Raw genomic sequence first — 15,128 nt, forward strand, 5'->3', positions numbered from 1 at the left:
TCACGTGTGCTGTCCTCTTCTGTTAACAGGTGCCAAACAAAAGGAGAATGAAAGTGAATGACTGCCGTGAATGTATACACGTTTGTAGGAGAACTTTGAACGGAGTTTCTGGGTCAAGTTTGTCTCAAGAACAGTGACTGCAATAGAACAGAGCAGGATGGTTGAGAATGTGTATTGGGACTTAGTGATGGATGATGAGTCTATTCCCCCCAGTGATGTCGCAAAAAAAGCAGCATGACAAAAGCTTATGTTAAAATGTAGGCTTGTATTTCAAAATGTCTTCAAAACATTTGCTGGAAGACTTCACATGATGTCCTTCATTAAAATGCACTGTATTCGGAAACTTTTTCATTTTGTATTTGACAGAAGTCACTGGTCAGCAATGGATATATGTGACATAAGGCAAGTGTATGGCATATTCATATCATAGTGCCTTATGTCAAAATACAGCAATATGTCATCACTGTTGCCCATCACTGTCAAAGGAACTATTGTGCTAAATGAGACACTGTATTTGAATGTGAAAGTCTTTAAACCTAAAACCAAATCAGTTTCAGTTCTCATTAGATTTGTCATAAAAGCTGTAATTTGAATATGGGTAGACTTCTTTAAAACTTTAATGACAGTTTTGTGTTAAATGTTGCATTCTGAACAGAGATGTAAAACAAGACTGATTTTAAAAACAGCTTTATTTATTTTTACTTTCATGACAATTTTTTACACATCTTTGGTGGATAGCTAAAATTTCACCATATCCATTAATAAACTGTTGATTGTTATACAAACAAGTGGTAGATTTTCTTATTATTTAAAACTTTGGAGTTGCAGAAGCTGTGGCCTCTTGATCAGTCCGTAGTACTTGAGCTGAAGATTCCAGAAGCATGGATCAAAAGTGCTCTGCACTGTAATACACAGGCACCATGAAGGAAGTGAGGTGCCAGAGACCAATATTTTCATCTGTATTAAAGTGTAAAATGATGTTTGTACAACAAAACCGAAACTTTTTATTGTATATGATTTGTACAGAAGTGGAGGAGTGGGGGAAAGCTGTGGGGTACTTGCTAATGTAAATGTACCGTAAAGTTTGAAGATGAGACTTCTATAATTGCAGGTTCTTGTAGATGGAAGAAATTAAACCCTGCAACATCCATGTGTTTTTAGCAGTTCTTGACAAATTCTTTTGCATGTATAAATGTACGTGCATTTTGAATAGTGTAAACTAGGTATAGAAGCATTCTTATCTTCCTTTGACTTTAAAGGCAGCTTATGCTAATGGAATAATGCGGGCTGTGCTTCTTACTCCGTTTCCAGCCTGAATACTGTACTGGAATAATGGCAGTAGATTGATCTGTTATTTTTCCACTTATAAAAAATTGAGGTAAAAGGTTAACAGTTTTCAGTTTGCTTATAAAATGTGAAGTTTTTAGTAGTAATGAAAAACTTTCTTCAGAACATTTCTACTTTCTATAAGAATTTAAATTTTGAACTAAATATGTGAAAATTTTCTTCTTACTGGTATCTTTCATGTATAAATATATCCCTGTAGTACATCATGGAAACTGTTCTCTTTATCTCACTTTCTTACTCTGTGAAAAACATTGTCTCCTCCAGCATCTTTTCTGACTAGGTGAATGTTGACTCTGTTCCCTGCAGTTCCGGATGGTATTGAATTGAACTGAAATAGCTGTTTTGGCCTAACAGCAGCAACCTTAGGGTCTGGTGCTGATTGCTGCCATCAGAGATGACATCAGCACAGCTCTGATGATATTTGTTGGGGAGATGGAGTGATAGAAACTAAAAATAGTGGCTCTCGTTCTTTGTGGGTGTGTGGAGGGAATACTTAGTGGTAGATGAGAACTTTGTATCAAGGGTAAGTGGTCAGCAGTGCTACCTGCAGATGCCACCCAAGCCACATAGAATAGTTTGGGTTGGAAGGGACCTTTAAAGGCCATCTAGTCCAACCCCTGTGCAGTGAGCAGGGACACCTGCAGCTTGATCAGGCTGCTCAGAGCCCTGTCCAACCTGACCTGGGATGTTTCCAGGGATGGGGCATCCACCGCCTCTCTGGGCTGCATAGATGCAGCTTTGTGGAAGCCCAGGTGTTGCTCCAGCACCTGCCCCTCCTCTAGGATGCCTAAATGCAGTGTGAGATCTCTTTCTACCTAGCACTAGTCCATGTGAGCATGTTCTTCAGCCCTGCATTCAGGGTATTTTTGAAGATTAGGATTAAACCACTGATAAGTACTTTTTGATATACTTTATTTTTTGGCATAAAGTCTTCTGGCCCTGTTCCATGCAGACGGCTTTGGGCCTGTCTGCCTAAATTAGTATGCAGAAAGCCAGAAGGAATTTGCAGTTTTTGCACAACCGTGTACAGACTCTCTACTTTAACATTATTACAAGTGCTGTTCACGTGTTGTAGATGCAGGACTAGCAAAATGATGGAAAGCAGCCTCCCCAGAGATAAACTGTATTCAGAGACTTTCCACCCTTACTTTCTGTAATTCACAAGTACCAGTGCTGATGCAGTAAGCAAAACTAAAGGAGTTATGTCATTTTTAATACAGATTGTTTTACTACAGAGCTAGAAGAATGCTTGTTGCAGCATAAGGGAGGGACAGGAGTAAGTAAATGAGGGTAGAGAAAGGAGGGGTGACTCAGCAGCACTGCCGCATGTACCAGATTACAGTGATAGTGCAACTAAAGGACTCTTCATGGGGCTCCTGAGAGGCTGCAGCCACAGAAAAGAATGAATAACATGTCATTAAACTCAAGTTCTTGCACTTTTTCCTGCTGGACAGGCGGCAAGCGGTACCTATAGATCTGAGACCACAGCAACGGCCCCAGGTGCTCCCTTGCTTTCCACAGACAGGACCACGCTGCGAATGGAGATGGCAGTAAGCTTCCCCAGTGGCTGCTGAAAGCACGTTCGGTAGCGTAGGTGATCTTCTGTCCTGGGGCTGTGAGGCGCTGTAGGAATGGGTTCTGTTTTAACCAGCAGGACTGTAAAACAGGCGATTGATTCCTGTGCTTCCCTGTGCATTTCCTTGCTCAGCAAGAGCTGTCTGTGACAGATAATTATTCTGAAGTGCTTCTTGGTCTTGGAAGGGAGCAGATAAAGTTTGGTTTTTACCTATTCTGGACATTTGTAGCTGTTCAGGTGAAAGAAAATGTTTCTTAGTAGACTTCAGCCCTCGATATTTTTTAGTGTCTAGAGATGCTGTGAACTAACTTAGGAAAATTATCCTTTGTTCACATCAATCACTTGACTGATGAAAACATTTTTCCTGTTTTACTTCTGGAATCCTTTTGGTGAAAACAGCTGAGATCTGTTAAGCCCCCACAGACAGTATTTGCTGTTTACTGAGAACTGAACTGCAATTGTTGTGTCTCAGGCCTATCCGTTGTCTTTTACTAAAGAATATTATTCTGCTGGGAATGTGTGGGTAACACAGAAAGAACCAGCCTCGCTTCCCGAGGTCTGAGCTCTTGTCTTCACAGCAGACAAGAGGAATCTGACCAAAGCGGTTCCAAGACTGCGCATTGCTTTGAGAACACCCCTTTGCCATCTTTCAAGAGAGTGTAGGGTAAGTTGGACTCTTTCAGTTTTGGTCCAACTAGAAGTGAAACCACACGTGCTTCATCCTGTCACACAGCAGGCTCTTCAACTTCTCATGCTGAGTTCTCAGTCAGTTTTAGAAGCCAGCTTACTTCAAATGTTTCTATGAACTTTCACCCCTTATGCTCCCATACTGAACACTTATTAGAGGTAATTTCCAGAGGAAAATGTCGTTCTGAATAATACTGCCCTTGTATCTTCATAATGCATATTATGTGAAAAGAATGTTCTGCAGACACTGCTCTTTACTCTTAACTTCAGATCTTAATTTAAATGCGTTTTTGAAAGTCGCTTGCTTAGTCCCTATTTGTTTTACGATGATCGCAGTCAGACCTGTGCCTGCTGCAGTGAATGGCAGCAGGAGAGGACCTGTGCTCATACATCAAACTCATTCCTTTAGGAAAAAAGATCTGTAGACACTGTCCCTGCCAGCTTTATGCCAGGGCGTGTATGACATTAGCCTGTGATGTCAGTAGCCTCTGTGAACTGAACTAATTAGTTCCTTAATTTGATTCTACTAACATTTTGCCAGTGTTTCTAACTGAATATTGGAAAGTCAAATCATTGTGAAAATGCAGGAGGGAGTAGGAACAAGTGTAAGATTGAACTGAATGTACTTTGTAACCTCTGTGGACAGCAAGGTCTGTGCTGTCCATGTGGAAGGATACCCAGTGCAAACACTGGACACACTTCACAAAACTCCTCAGGAAGGTCCTGATCTGCCAAAGGACAGAGCAGGTAATTATGTTAGTAATTGCTGTTACAGGAATTGAATGTACCAGTTAGAGCTGTTCTGCATTTGCCATCTGAGTAGCAGTGTGTTCGTAGGTTTGTATGTACTGTATTATCATAAAAATACTTGACTGTTGAGTTATGTTTACTACATGAAATTCATCATGTTTTTTCCTCCATCACAGAATAGCAGATATAGGCAACTAAAGACAGACACGTTCCCTTTTCTCTGCTTCCCTCAACGCCTGTTCCCCATCCCCCTGCATACACATACTCTGGTGCTTGCAGTTCTCCCTTGTGGCACTTTCACAACCTAGGCCATACCTGATGTGTTGCATTCATTGACCGTGTCTGTTGTTAACACATTTACAATAAAATTAATGTAATTTATCATCTGAACTGATGCGAAGGCTACATTTGATTTGAAGGAGTATCTGGTGAAGAGAGATACAAAGCAGGCCTGGAGTACAGCCAGTGCATAGGTGCATGGTGTATGTTGCTCTGAACGCCTTTGTAGTTCACTGTGTAACTTGCAAACCCTGTAGAAATGAAGAAGCTGGAGTAGGACCAGAGAATGCACAGGCAAAGCCCTAACCCATAATGCTACTGCTGCTACGGAACACTGTACCGTGAAATCATAACCTAAACATCACACTTAAAATTCTGAAGGGGGAGAGCATTTCAGTGAAGGGCCACTTAGTGAGTGTGTGAAGCTGTTGAGCCCAAAGCGTGATTATTCCGATAGCACACAATGCCCTGATTAGATGTCCACAGCCAAGGGTGCGCTCTCCCTCTGCACCAGAGCGCTCCAGGAAGCGTTTGAACTTCAGCTGGGCAGGAGAAATGCCTTACTGCCATCCAGATCCTCTCACCTCTGCTTAATACTGCCCGAGTAGCAGTATCCCAGAGTGCTCTCAAAGGCCGCTCGGCACTATCACCAACTCCTGGAGCATGGAGAAGTGACAGGGTTCCCTGCAAGCTCTGTGTTTGCCTGTATTTCAAGTGGCCCAGTCGAGACAGAACAAAGCATTTACATAATCCTGATGGAATAAGGATTATTAGCCAATTTCTTCCAAAGAACCAGTGGAAGAAAAGAAAGTCATAGGTTTTTCAGCAAGTTTAAAAAACACCCATGCCCAGGAAAGATGAGTTCTGCATTCCTGCTGCAACGCAGGCTGAGCAAGCACAGAGGGTATCCTAAGGTGGGACAACTCTATTGCAATTAGAGGCAGTAAATAAAGCAGCTGAAGACAGGGCAGAAACCTTGCAGTAATGAGCTCTCCTAAACGAGCAGGGAGTGAACAGGCACAAGTTAACAGAAAGAAGATAAATAGACAAGGGTCCAAAAGGTGAGTGGGATAAGAAAAAAATCTAGTCAAGAGAAGTGGGGTATCAAGGAGGGAGCAAAACCAGAAAATCACAACTGAAAAAAAAAAAAAAGCTTACCCCTCTGAGCACATAGAATGGTATGAATTTATTTTCTGAAAATGCAGATCAGGTTTCAGCAGAGTGAAAAGCACAGTGCCTCAATATGATGGGCAAGCAATAAGAACCGTAAGGATACAGAAAATGAAAGCGTAACTACCACAAATGTCACCTATGTTTCCAAATCCATTTATGTCATTGGAAGGTAACTCTAATCGCAGTTCTTCCAGTCCTCTGGCTCAGTAAATAGCCCAAATTTTGGACTGTGCCATGGTTCCAGAGGGAGCAGGTGCAAAGATGCACAGCTCAGAGCTACTCAAGGGATGGTCCTGCAGGATTATGGCTACTGCAATCTTCACATCTTTTAAAAGACCAGAGTCATGTCTTCTTTAAAGACTCACATACCCCATTATCTAATGAAATAACTATCTTTTCATCATGTCCCTCTTCACTAGAGGCTGTCATACCTGCTGTTTCAGTTACCAGTACTTAGCCTTCAAGATCCTATAATCCAGATGAAAGGTACAATCAGACTATCCCAAACAATGCAGATACCTCCTTCAAGCTTGTCTGCTTCTTCACAAGCAAACCACTTTTGTATATAAATAGGTTTATTTTGCTTTACATTCTCTGCCCTCTTGCCAGGTTAGATGAATGCTAGTACATGGGGATGAATGGCTGAAATCCTGAAGGAGAACAAGACCCATCTCCCTGATCATCAAGCTGTTAGGTTGGTTTAGTTGTATCAATCAGTTGTACCCTGGCATAACCACGTTAGATGCATGAATGTACCCCTCAAAAAGGCAAGATGCACACAGAGAACATGATTTTTGCTTTTAGATAATGTTCATTTTTCAATAAAATGTGGAACAGGTAAATATTACCAAAAATGCAAAATAGCAGTAAATGGAGGGAAAAGCAGGTTTCCCATTCTTCACGCATTTCTCCTTAAAATTCTGCATCCATTAAGTGCTGGTCACCATTGGCACATGCAACATTCACTTTTTTCGAAGTCTGAAGCCCACCATCATATGGATCCCATAGTTAACGCTGATCTTCCACCCCTCACCCTTCCAAGTGCCAGCACTTCACAGACCTTCGGATCCGGCCTTTCCCCAGAGTTTATCTGCGTCCAGAGGGAACGCTCTGCGGAGGCACCGGTACGATCAACAAACCGGTATGCAACAAACGTCGCAGCCCGGCAAAGTGGCCCTTTTCGGGACAGGCGGCCCGGCAGCGCTGTCTCCTGGAGCCTCCGGGTCTACGGGGGGCGGCCTGGGGCCCACCGGCTCCCCGCCGCCCTGGGCGGGAAGCCGCCCATAGCGCTTCGGGTCGCGAAGCGACGCCTCCCACAGGCGGGAGCAGTGCCGGATACCCGCTCACCGGCTGGTCGCGCAGCCGCCTTCGTGGGGAGGAGCCCCCGGGGACGGGGGACACCGCTGGGGACGGAGGGCAGCACCTGTCCTGAGGAGGCGGCGGCCGTTGGCGCCCGCGGCGCGGAACAGCTCCCACCGCCCCGGAGGCAGCCGCGCGCCGGCAGCGGGGCGCACGCGCGGCTTTCAGGCGCCCTCCGCCCAATCCTCGTCCCCGCGCGCTCTTGCTCGTCAACCCCGCCCCTTTCTTTGAACGCCGTCCGTTACCGCAGCCGCCGCTCTCCGCCAATCACCGCCTGCGCTGCCGCGGCGCCGCCCAATCGGCGGGCGGCGGGGGAGGGGGGGGGAAGGCATGACGCAGCGAGTTTTTCCCTTGGCGGCGCCTGGCGCTGGCCCTCGGCGGCGGCGAGGTCGCCGCTCCGGCCTGTGACGCGTGACGCACAGGTACGTGAGGGGCTGGCGAGCCCGGCGGTCACGTGGGCCGGGCGCCGCCGCTGCTGCCAGGCGCCGCGGGTCCCGTGCGGTCGGGCCGCCGCTCCGCCGCCCCCCCCTTTTTCCTCCCCCCGCCGCATGTCGCTGGCGGCGCGCCCCGCTCCCCGTCAGCCGCCTGCTCCCCGCTGCCGCCTCCTCCGCCGCCGCGACCGCAGCCGCTGCCGCCGCCCTTGATGTGGTTCGGGGCCGGGCGGGGAGAAGATGCCGCCGTCCAAGTCCCGCAAGATCGCGATCCTGGGCTACCGGAGCGTGGGTGAGCGCGGGGCGCCGCCGTGAGGCGGCGGGGGGGGCGGTGGCGGGCCGTTGGGGTAGGGGTGCGGCGCCTTCTCCCGGCGCGGGCGGGCCGTCCCGGGCTCCGCAGCGCCCCCTCGACCGCGGGGGAGCCCGGCCCGGCCCGGCCCGGCAGCTCCCGCCGCATCGCCCTCCCCCGCCAGAGCAGGTGCAGCGGCGACGGCGGGCAGGGGAGGGCCGCCCCGCTTCCCGCCGCCGGGCGCGCGCAGCCGCAGCGGGCGGGCCCCGCCATGGCGGCGCCGCAGGGCGCTGCGGGCCCGGGGCTGCGGGCGCGGGGCCGCCGTGTCCTTAATAGGAAGTTCCCCTCCCGCCCCGCCGCCGCGCTCCCGGACGGGCCTTCCCTAAGGGCGGCGCGGCGCCTGGAAAAGCGGGCCGAGGCGGGCCCTGCCCCACCGGGGGGCCGCCGGTGTGTGGGCCGTTCTCCCCGCACTGCCAGCCCGCTGCCGCTCATGGGGAAGGGGTCACGCCGGCCGCTCGCGGCGCGGGTGGGTGCCAGCCCACGGGGAGGGGCGCGTTGCGGAGCGGGAGCGCTCCCGTCCCGCCGGCTGAGGGAAGCTGCGATCGAATTCCCTCCAGAGGCGCCCCTCTCTAGCATTTAGAGCCAGTTTTGAAATGACACGGGGAAACCAGGTTGGTCTGTTCCTATTTCTGGCTTTTTTTTTTTTATTTTTTCCCCCTCCCTAGGGATGCTTCAGGCCCGCTGCAGCGGCGCAGCGCAGCTGGCTGCCGAGCTGCTGCACCCACCGCGGCCGTGGGGTTATACTGGCTCTGGTGTCCCCAGCCCGGGACCGTGTTGCTCTTGCTCGGTGCTGCTGGTACCATCCAACACAGACTGATCGACCTTCCTGGAAGCGTCCAGCACAAGTCTGTGGTAGCTGATAGGGTTTTGTTCTATAGGTGCCCACACCTGTAATCCTTTTTCCTCCTCTATTCACCGGCTTTGGTGGAAAACAGTTTTAGATGTTTCAACGTTCGGGCTCTTAAAGCAGAGGGGAATAAGCCATGGTACAGCTATCCTAATCGATCAAACTTAAAAGCGTAGATCAGTGTTAAAGATAATGTGCGGTTGGAAAAAAAAGATGTTACAGAGGGATAACTACGCTACTATAAAAGCGTTTTTTATGCTAAAGTAGTGGCTAAACCAGTAAACTGTCCTTTGTTATGCACTCAGCAGAAAGAACCCTTAAAGTTTTTTTCAAGATCAAAAAAAGGCTAAGTAAGCAGAGGTGTTTCTTAGATTTTATATGTGACTGCAGCCTGACTTGGAGACAGGGTGATGCTGAATTTGTGTAGTCCTTGAAACAGCAAGGAGTAGATTAATCCGTTCGCGTAGTATATTTGAAATTACTTGTTGTAGTCTGTTTCATTGTCTGTCATGTGTGCTATGTTTCCTTCTCTCTTTTTTTTTCCTTTGAGCACTGGCAAAAACAAGTATAAGTGGGAAGGAAGAATGCTTGAAATTCTGTCCTTTAGAAGCCTGTGATGAGGCCTGGGTGGACTGTTGAGCTTTGGTCTTCCGTTGATAATGAAAAGCAGCAGTCAAAAAAATCACGTGATACTAGGGCATATACTCAGTTGAGGAAAAATAGAAGAAATAGTGTAGTATTGTTAGTCTGGTTGGTGATGTTTTGAGCAATACTACTCACATGGAAGGGATTCTAGAAAGAGATTGGCAAGCCCCACTGCTCAAATTTTTCAACTGAAGTATTTGGAGACTACTGCAGTATTAGGCTTGATGGGGCAAGATCAGTTTTATTAGGACAACTACAAGTTGTAGGAACATAGAAGGGAAAAAAATTCTGGTTCACTGTAGTTTTCCTTTCATCGTCCTTGACAGTTCTGTGTTACCTCTTAGGTAAAAATCTTGCATGCTAAAACTGCAAAGTTACTCTTAAATACAGGAGCATTAAATTTCTAGGCAAATACTTACATAAAAGTTCAAGCAGTGGAAACAGGTCATTGGGGTCTTACTTCCATCTTGTAAAGCTGTTAGAAAAACAAGAAAGTTAAACTGTGAAATTTAGGTTGGGTCCTCTGCTTACCCAAGTCCGCCTCTTAAAGTCTAGGAGGATGGTGACTTAGTTTGGGTTCTGAGAAGCTTTTAAGTCTTGCTTTGTATCATGATGGCAAGAATATTACTTGAACCCTGGGTAAGAAAGGATATTCTTAGGTCAAGCTTTTGGGTGGTAGAAAATGAAGAGCATTTCTGCTGCGGAAAATGCAACATTTGAATAGAGCTAACGTTTGTTAAGGTGGGGGATAATTCCTTCCAGTCCTTCAGATTTTGGAAGTGTTTTCTAAATTTCCTTTTATAATTAGGGAGCTATATTCCTTTGCCATTGACATTAATCTTGACCCTGGAACAAGGGAGGCTGACTCTGGTAAGTTGTAAAATATTTACAGTCTGTAGGTTAACATAAATGCTTAGGTGACCTGCTCTGTGAAGTTGCGTGCTCTCCTTGTCATTTTGTATGGTGTTTGAGATGAAGCTAATCAGAAAATGGTGAGCTTTTTTTTTCCCCTGTGTCTCTTTCAGTTACGTGTTGAAATAACCAGGTTTTGATGACATATTTCAAGCAGTGAGCTGTTCCCTGCAGTTGATGATTCAACAATTTTGTGGATCTTTCAGGTTATGAGCATGTATAGCGATGGACAGGCATGTCCCCCACAGGCATTTGTGCAACTTGTCTGAATCTTGTACTGGCTTCATGCTAAGCCCTTGTTTCTTTTACTTACATGAAATTTTATCCTTATCCCATTGCTGTTGTCAGACTAGAGGTTGGGAGTGGTGTTCGGATATAATAGTTCTCGGAATAGAAAATTCAGGAGTCTGCTTATTTGAATACACTCCCTCTATCTTTCAACACCGCCATCAACCCTTTCATGTGTGAAACTAGTATTCTTTGCTGATGGGAGAGATCACAGCAGAAGCCTCATGAATTCCCAGGCACTCATACTTTGAGATGCAGACAGAGTATTTGCCAGGAAGTTGGGGATTTGTGTTTAGGAGAGGAAGGCCAATTATGTGTGGAATATAGCATACAGGTTGTGGCATGATGCTAGACAAAATCACACAAGAATGTCTCCTTTGGGTTTTGCTCAGGCTTAAATCAGTCTATGAAAGTTAAATTCCATTATGTCAGTGTGAGTAGAAATCAGATAGATTTCATCCCTAAATCTGATTGTTTTGTAATGGGAGGGACTTCACTTTGGTTACTGTTGTTTAAGTGGACCAGATACTTAAGATTTGATTCTGGAAAAAGTGTCTTATGCATGATGAAGCATAAGATTTTTAAAAGTTACTGCTGTCACTGAAAAGAACTGTGTTCGGTCACAATTTAATATATCCCAAATATTATTGGAAATAATGGATTTGCATGGAAATAAATCAAGTAAGACTTAGATTTTTTTAATCTTTTCAGAGTAACAGCCACTCTAAAAAGCAGCGTATAGCTGCATCCAAATGTTTTGTGTTCAGTTCATTTCTTTTTTGTTTGTAGAAGAAATATGTAATTGCAGACCACAAAAGCTTGTATCAAAGGAAAGGTTTCTTAGATCATCTTGTAAAGTAGTTTATTACTGGGATTCTCTGTGTTATATGGAACTGATGGCTTTAAGATGAGCAGGGAGGTGTTGTTTGTGAATCAGCTGCTTCAGTTGTAGGTCACTATCCCAGCCTGATTTGTTTTTTTGTTGTTCATATAAGTCATGCTGCTGGTATTACAGATATACTTAGAAACTGGAGTTCTGTTTCTGAATTTTACACATTTGGACTGGTGATTTGAGAAGACTCTCCTGGCCATTTTATAGCTTTGAGCAGGGAAATACAGTTAAGTTAGTGGTGACTTACTATTTAGCTGAGGAAGAAAATAGGTACTTCTGACTTCCAGGTTTATACATCAACTTTTTTGTGTAGGTGGAGAGCAGTCCACACAGCAGGCAGAAGTAGTCACAGTCTGTGGCTGTGGCATGGAGGTACCAAAAAAACTATGGTGGAACAAAATTATCTGCCAAGGTTAGATTTATATGGAAAGGCTTCCAGGTGGTTGTATTAAATTAAAAAATGCTTCTCCAGCTTACCTGAAAGCAAGAAAGGCAGAAAAAGCAGTACCTTTAAGACATATCTGTAAAGAGTAAGAATAATTGTTGGGACGAAACTAAGTTACTGGTTTCGAAAATGTGAGTTAGTTGAGTATTAGGAGGTTTGTGTTGTAAAATGGAGCTGAGGCTTTGCTTTTTGCTTCTGAAAGATGGCATCTGCTCGCACAGTAGTATACCACCCTGAGGAGGTATCCCTTTGATACTGGACAGAGGGTAGTAGTGATTTTAGCAGGCAATAAATTGCCCGTGTAAATGTCAAGAGAGAAGGCATGGAGAAATTACTGCTGTCATGTGCTGTAATTTGATTTGCGGAACTGGTTGTGTCCGCAACATTGGAAATCCTGAGATTTAACAGCAAAATTGAGCATTTCGGGATCCAGCTGATACCAAAGGTTAAAATTTTGCCGAGTCCCTAGTAAGTGCCAAGATTATTTTCATAGCACTTCTCTCATTAGGACTGCATTTGTTCTGCCAGCGTGCAGCAATGCTGCTAAAAGGAATGGTTGCAACTACCAGGGGACTGAAATGGGGCTGGAAATGCCAGCTTTAATTGCATTTTTCTGTGACTGACTGCACTGTTCAGCAGTGATAGTTGCTACAGCGCATTTGATAGCAGTAGCTAGAAGCACTAGAGGCAGCGTGTTCAGCTGTAATATCAAGCCACAGTAGGGTTATTTGAGGACATCGTTCCAGGATTAACTCTTAAATTGCCTACTCTGATCTCTTAATGGTAACACTTGCAGGTTTTGCTTGTATATTTGAGTGTTTTAGTATTTGATTACTCAACTTAGAGTTAACGTTGACAGGAGAAGCCAAATGAAATGTAGATCCTGTAATTTATAAGCTATATAAAGTGGAAGCTCTTCATTTAGATATACTACACTGCCTTAAGTGTAGGTTCTGGGTAAACCAATCACCTCTGCGGTACACGCTGCTGTGGAAACTTCGCATAACCGCGTTTGGGATTAGAAGAGCAGGCCAAAATGTGATAAACTACTGATTATGATTAACTTCCTGTAGCTCTCCTGAAGGTGACATTGAAGAGCATGTATTAAAAACTGCTCGACTTAATTGTGTATTCAATCCAAAATCGAAACAGCTTCTCTGTGGGATGTTCATAATGCACTCGAGCTCTGCGAATCCTACATGAGTCAAAACTGCTTGATGTCAACCCAAATTATCCTAAATCGGAAGCTGCAGACAGGAAGCGCAGTATGTAAAACACGAAGCTGCCCTTGTCAGTCATGGATCTCTCTCCTTAAGGACTTGAGAGGCTTCCTTTTTTCCCCCAAGGCCTATATTTGAAGTGAACGGCAAATTTGTTGTGAATTTGATACTGTGAAAAACTAAAATATGCTTCCTGAGTTTGGGGGGTGGTTGTTGCTTAGAATTTCTCTCTTCCAATCCTGGTCGGGTCATTTGCTTTCCTTTATGGTTCTTGCACACTGGTCGCAGCTGTCCTGGACATGAGGGGATGTGGGATGGGGAAAAAAGAATAATGTGGAGAAAATCCATGTTATATGTTGCCTAGCAGACATCTTAACAGGATTTCAGATTATTAAGTTTACCAAAAACACATGAACGTGGGCTGTTTAAAGATTGTATTTCCTTCTTGAGAAATAGGAAGTACAGTAGAACTGGTTTTTGCGGGGAAAAGATGCTTGTATTGAACTTGTAACAAGGAGGTAAACTGAGGCAGTTTTTGAACAGGCTTTCAGGTGTCTCAAGAGATGTCTCTGCCACTTTCTTTTTTTAATTGCCATGTAATGAAGGCACAAGTAAAGCAACCAGAAGGAAGAGTTTTCGTATCATTCAACCCTGGCAGAGGGAATGGCGTCCAGGAGCATGAGCTGTTTGGGGGAGGGTGGGGTAGGGCTCTTTGTGGTTGTGCAGACTTTACTGAAGTCAGACCTGTTATGAAACCACATCTGTAAGTATTTTTCTCCACCGCTTCAGATCACTGTGAATGCTTTTTCATTATCTTTCAACAGCAGGCCTTTTGAACCTAAGTAGTTCTCTTGATAGAAAATGATAGCCTTGTAAAGGTGGTGAACTGTGCATTAGGGAACCATGAAGAAAACAAGTTTTTCAAGATTCTTGTTTAACTAACCTTCCCTAGTCAAATCTAATCATTTAATGCTGAATCAAGGAAAAGTAAGATGTTTGACCTGGGGTAAATCTAAACCTTGTTCTGAAGTCTTCAAATTCAGATGATGCTTCAAGTGATAAGATGTGGAATTTTATGGAAATGCTTGGTAGTAAAGGTGCTGCAGTGGATCAAAGCCAAAGCTCCAGACTACGATCATAGAATCGTTTAGGTTGGAAAAGACCTTCAAGATCATAGAATTCAAGCATAAACGTGACACTGCCAAGTCCACCTCTAAACCATGTCCCTGAGCACCAGATCTACATGTGTGTTAATATCTCCAGGGATGGTGACTCAACCACTTCCCTGGGCAGCTTGTTCCAGTGCTTGACAACCCTTTTGGTGAAGAAATTTTTCCCAGTATCCAATCTAAACGTCCTCTGGTGCAATGTGAAGCCGTCTCCTCTTGTCCTGTTGGTTATTACTTGCGAAAAGAGACCAACACCTACCTCGCTACAACCTGTACAACGGAAGTGCAAGGCATTCAGAACCACTGATTGCCTCCCTGCTTGGAAAACCAGTGGAAACAAATCTAAAGGCTCTGTTGCTTTTCAGATTAATGATCAGTGTTTGCTAAGATACCCTACAATATCTGTTGCCTGCAAATAACGGTTGACTCCTCAACCTGGTTGACTCCTCCTTTAGTTTTAAGTATTTGTCAACACTTGTTGCAGCAGAGAGATGATTCACAACTCTTTAACCTGTTTAGATGCACTGGTTCTTCCTCTGTTTGCCATATGCACTTCGATCGCCGCACATACAAATTTTAAGTATAGTTGTAAGAAGGATGCAGGATGAGATAATGGTGAAAAAAAAGCAGTGGTATAAACATGATGCAAGTTCTCAAAGTGCAGATTTTGGATTGTCAAGCATGATATGCCAGTCAAGATGAAGATAGGACAAGCAAAGAATAGCTTGAGCCTTGGGGGCTCCTGCAAAAGGGAAGTCT

At 45.1% G+C, this 15,128-nt stretch overlaps 2 protein-coding genes across 4 annotated transcripts in view; both read left to right on the forward strand.

Moving 5' to 3' along the window:
• Window positions 1-301, forward strand: part of PRKAG2 (protein kinase AMP-activated non-catalytic subunit gamma 2) — a gene marked incomplete at its 5' end in the record, with an annotated part of 237,177 nt that extends 236,876 nt beyond the window's left edge. For all 3 annotated transcript variants that reach the window (XM_081996735.1, XM_081996736.1, XM_081996737.1), the window contains one exon: window positions 30-301. In XM_081996735.1, coding sequence (XP_081852861.1) covers window positions 30-61 — 32 coding nt within the window. In that variant the 3' untranslated portion in view covers window positions 62-301. The remainder of the gene's footprint in view (window positions 1-29) is intronic.
• Window positions 302-7,842: 7,541 nt separating this feature from the next.
• The window catches only part of RHEB (Ras homolog, mTORC1 binding), a gene marked incomplete at its 5' end in the record, with an annotated part of 44,634 nt that continues 37,348 nt past the window's right edge, over window positions 7,843-15,128 (forward strand). The window contains one exon of the mRNA XM_081996820.1: window positions 7,843-7,894. Coding sequence (XP_081852946.1) covers window positions 7,843-7,894 — 52 coding nt within the window. The remainder of the gene's footprint in view (window positions 7,895-15,128) is intronic.

The sequence above is a fragment of the Phaethon aethereus genome (assembly GCF_964289735.1).
Source record: "Phaethon aethereus genome assembly, chromosome: 2".
NCBI lineage: Eukaryota > Metazoa > Chordata > Aves > Phaethontiformes > Phaethontidae > Phaethon > Phaethon aethereus.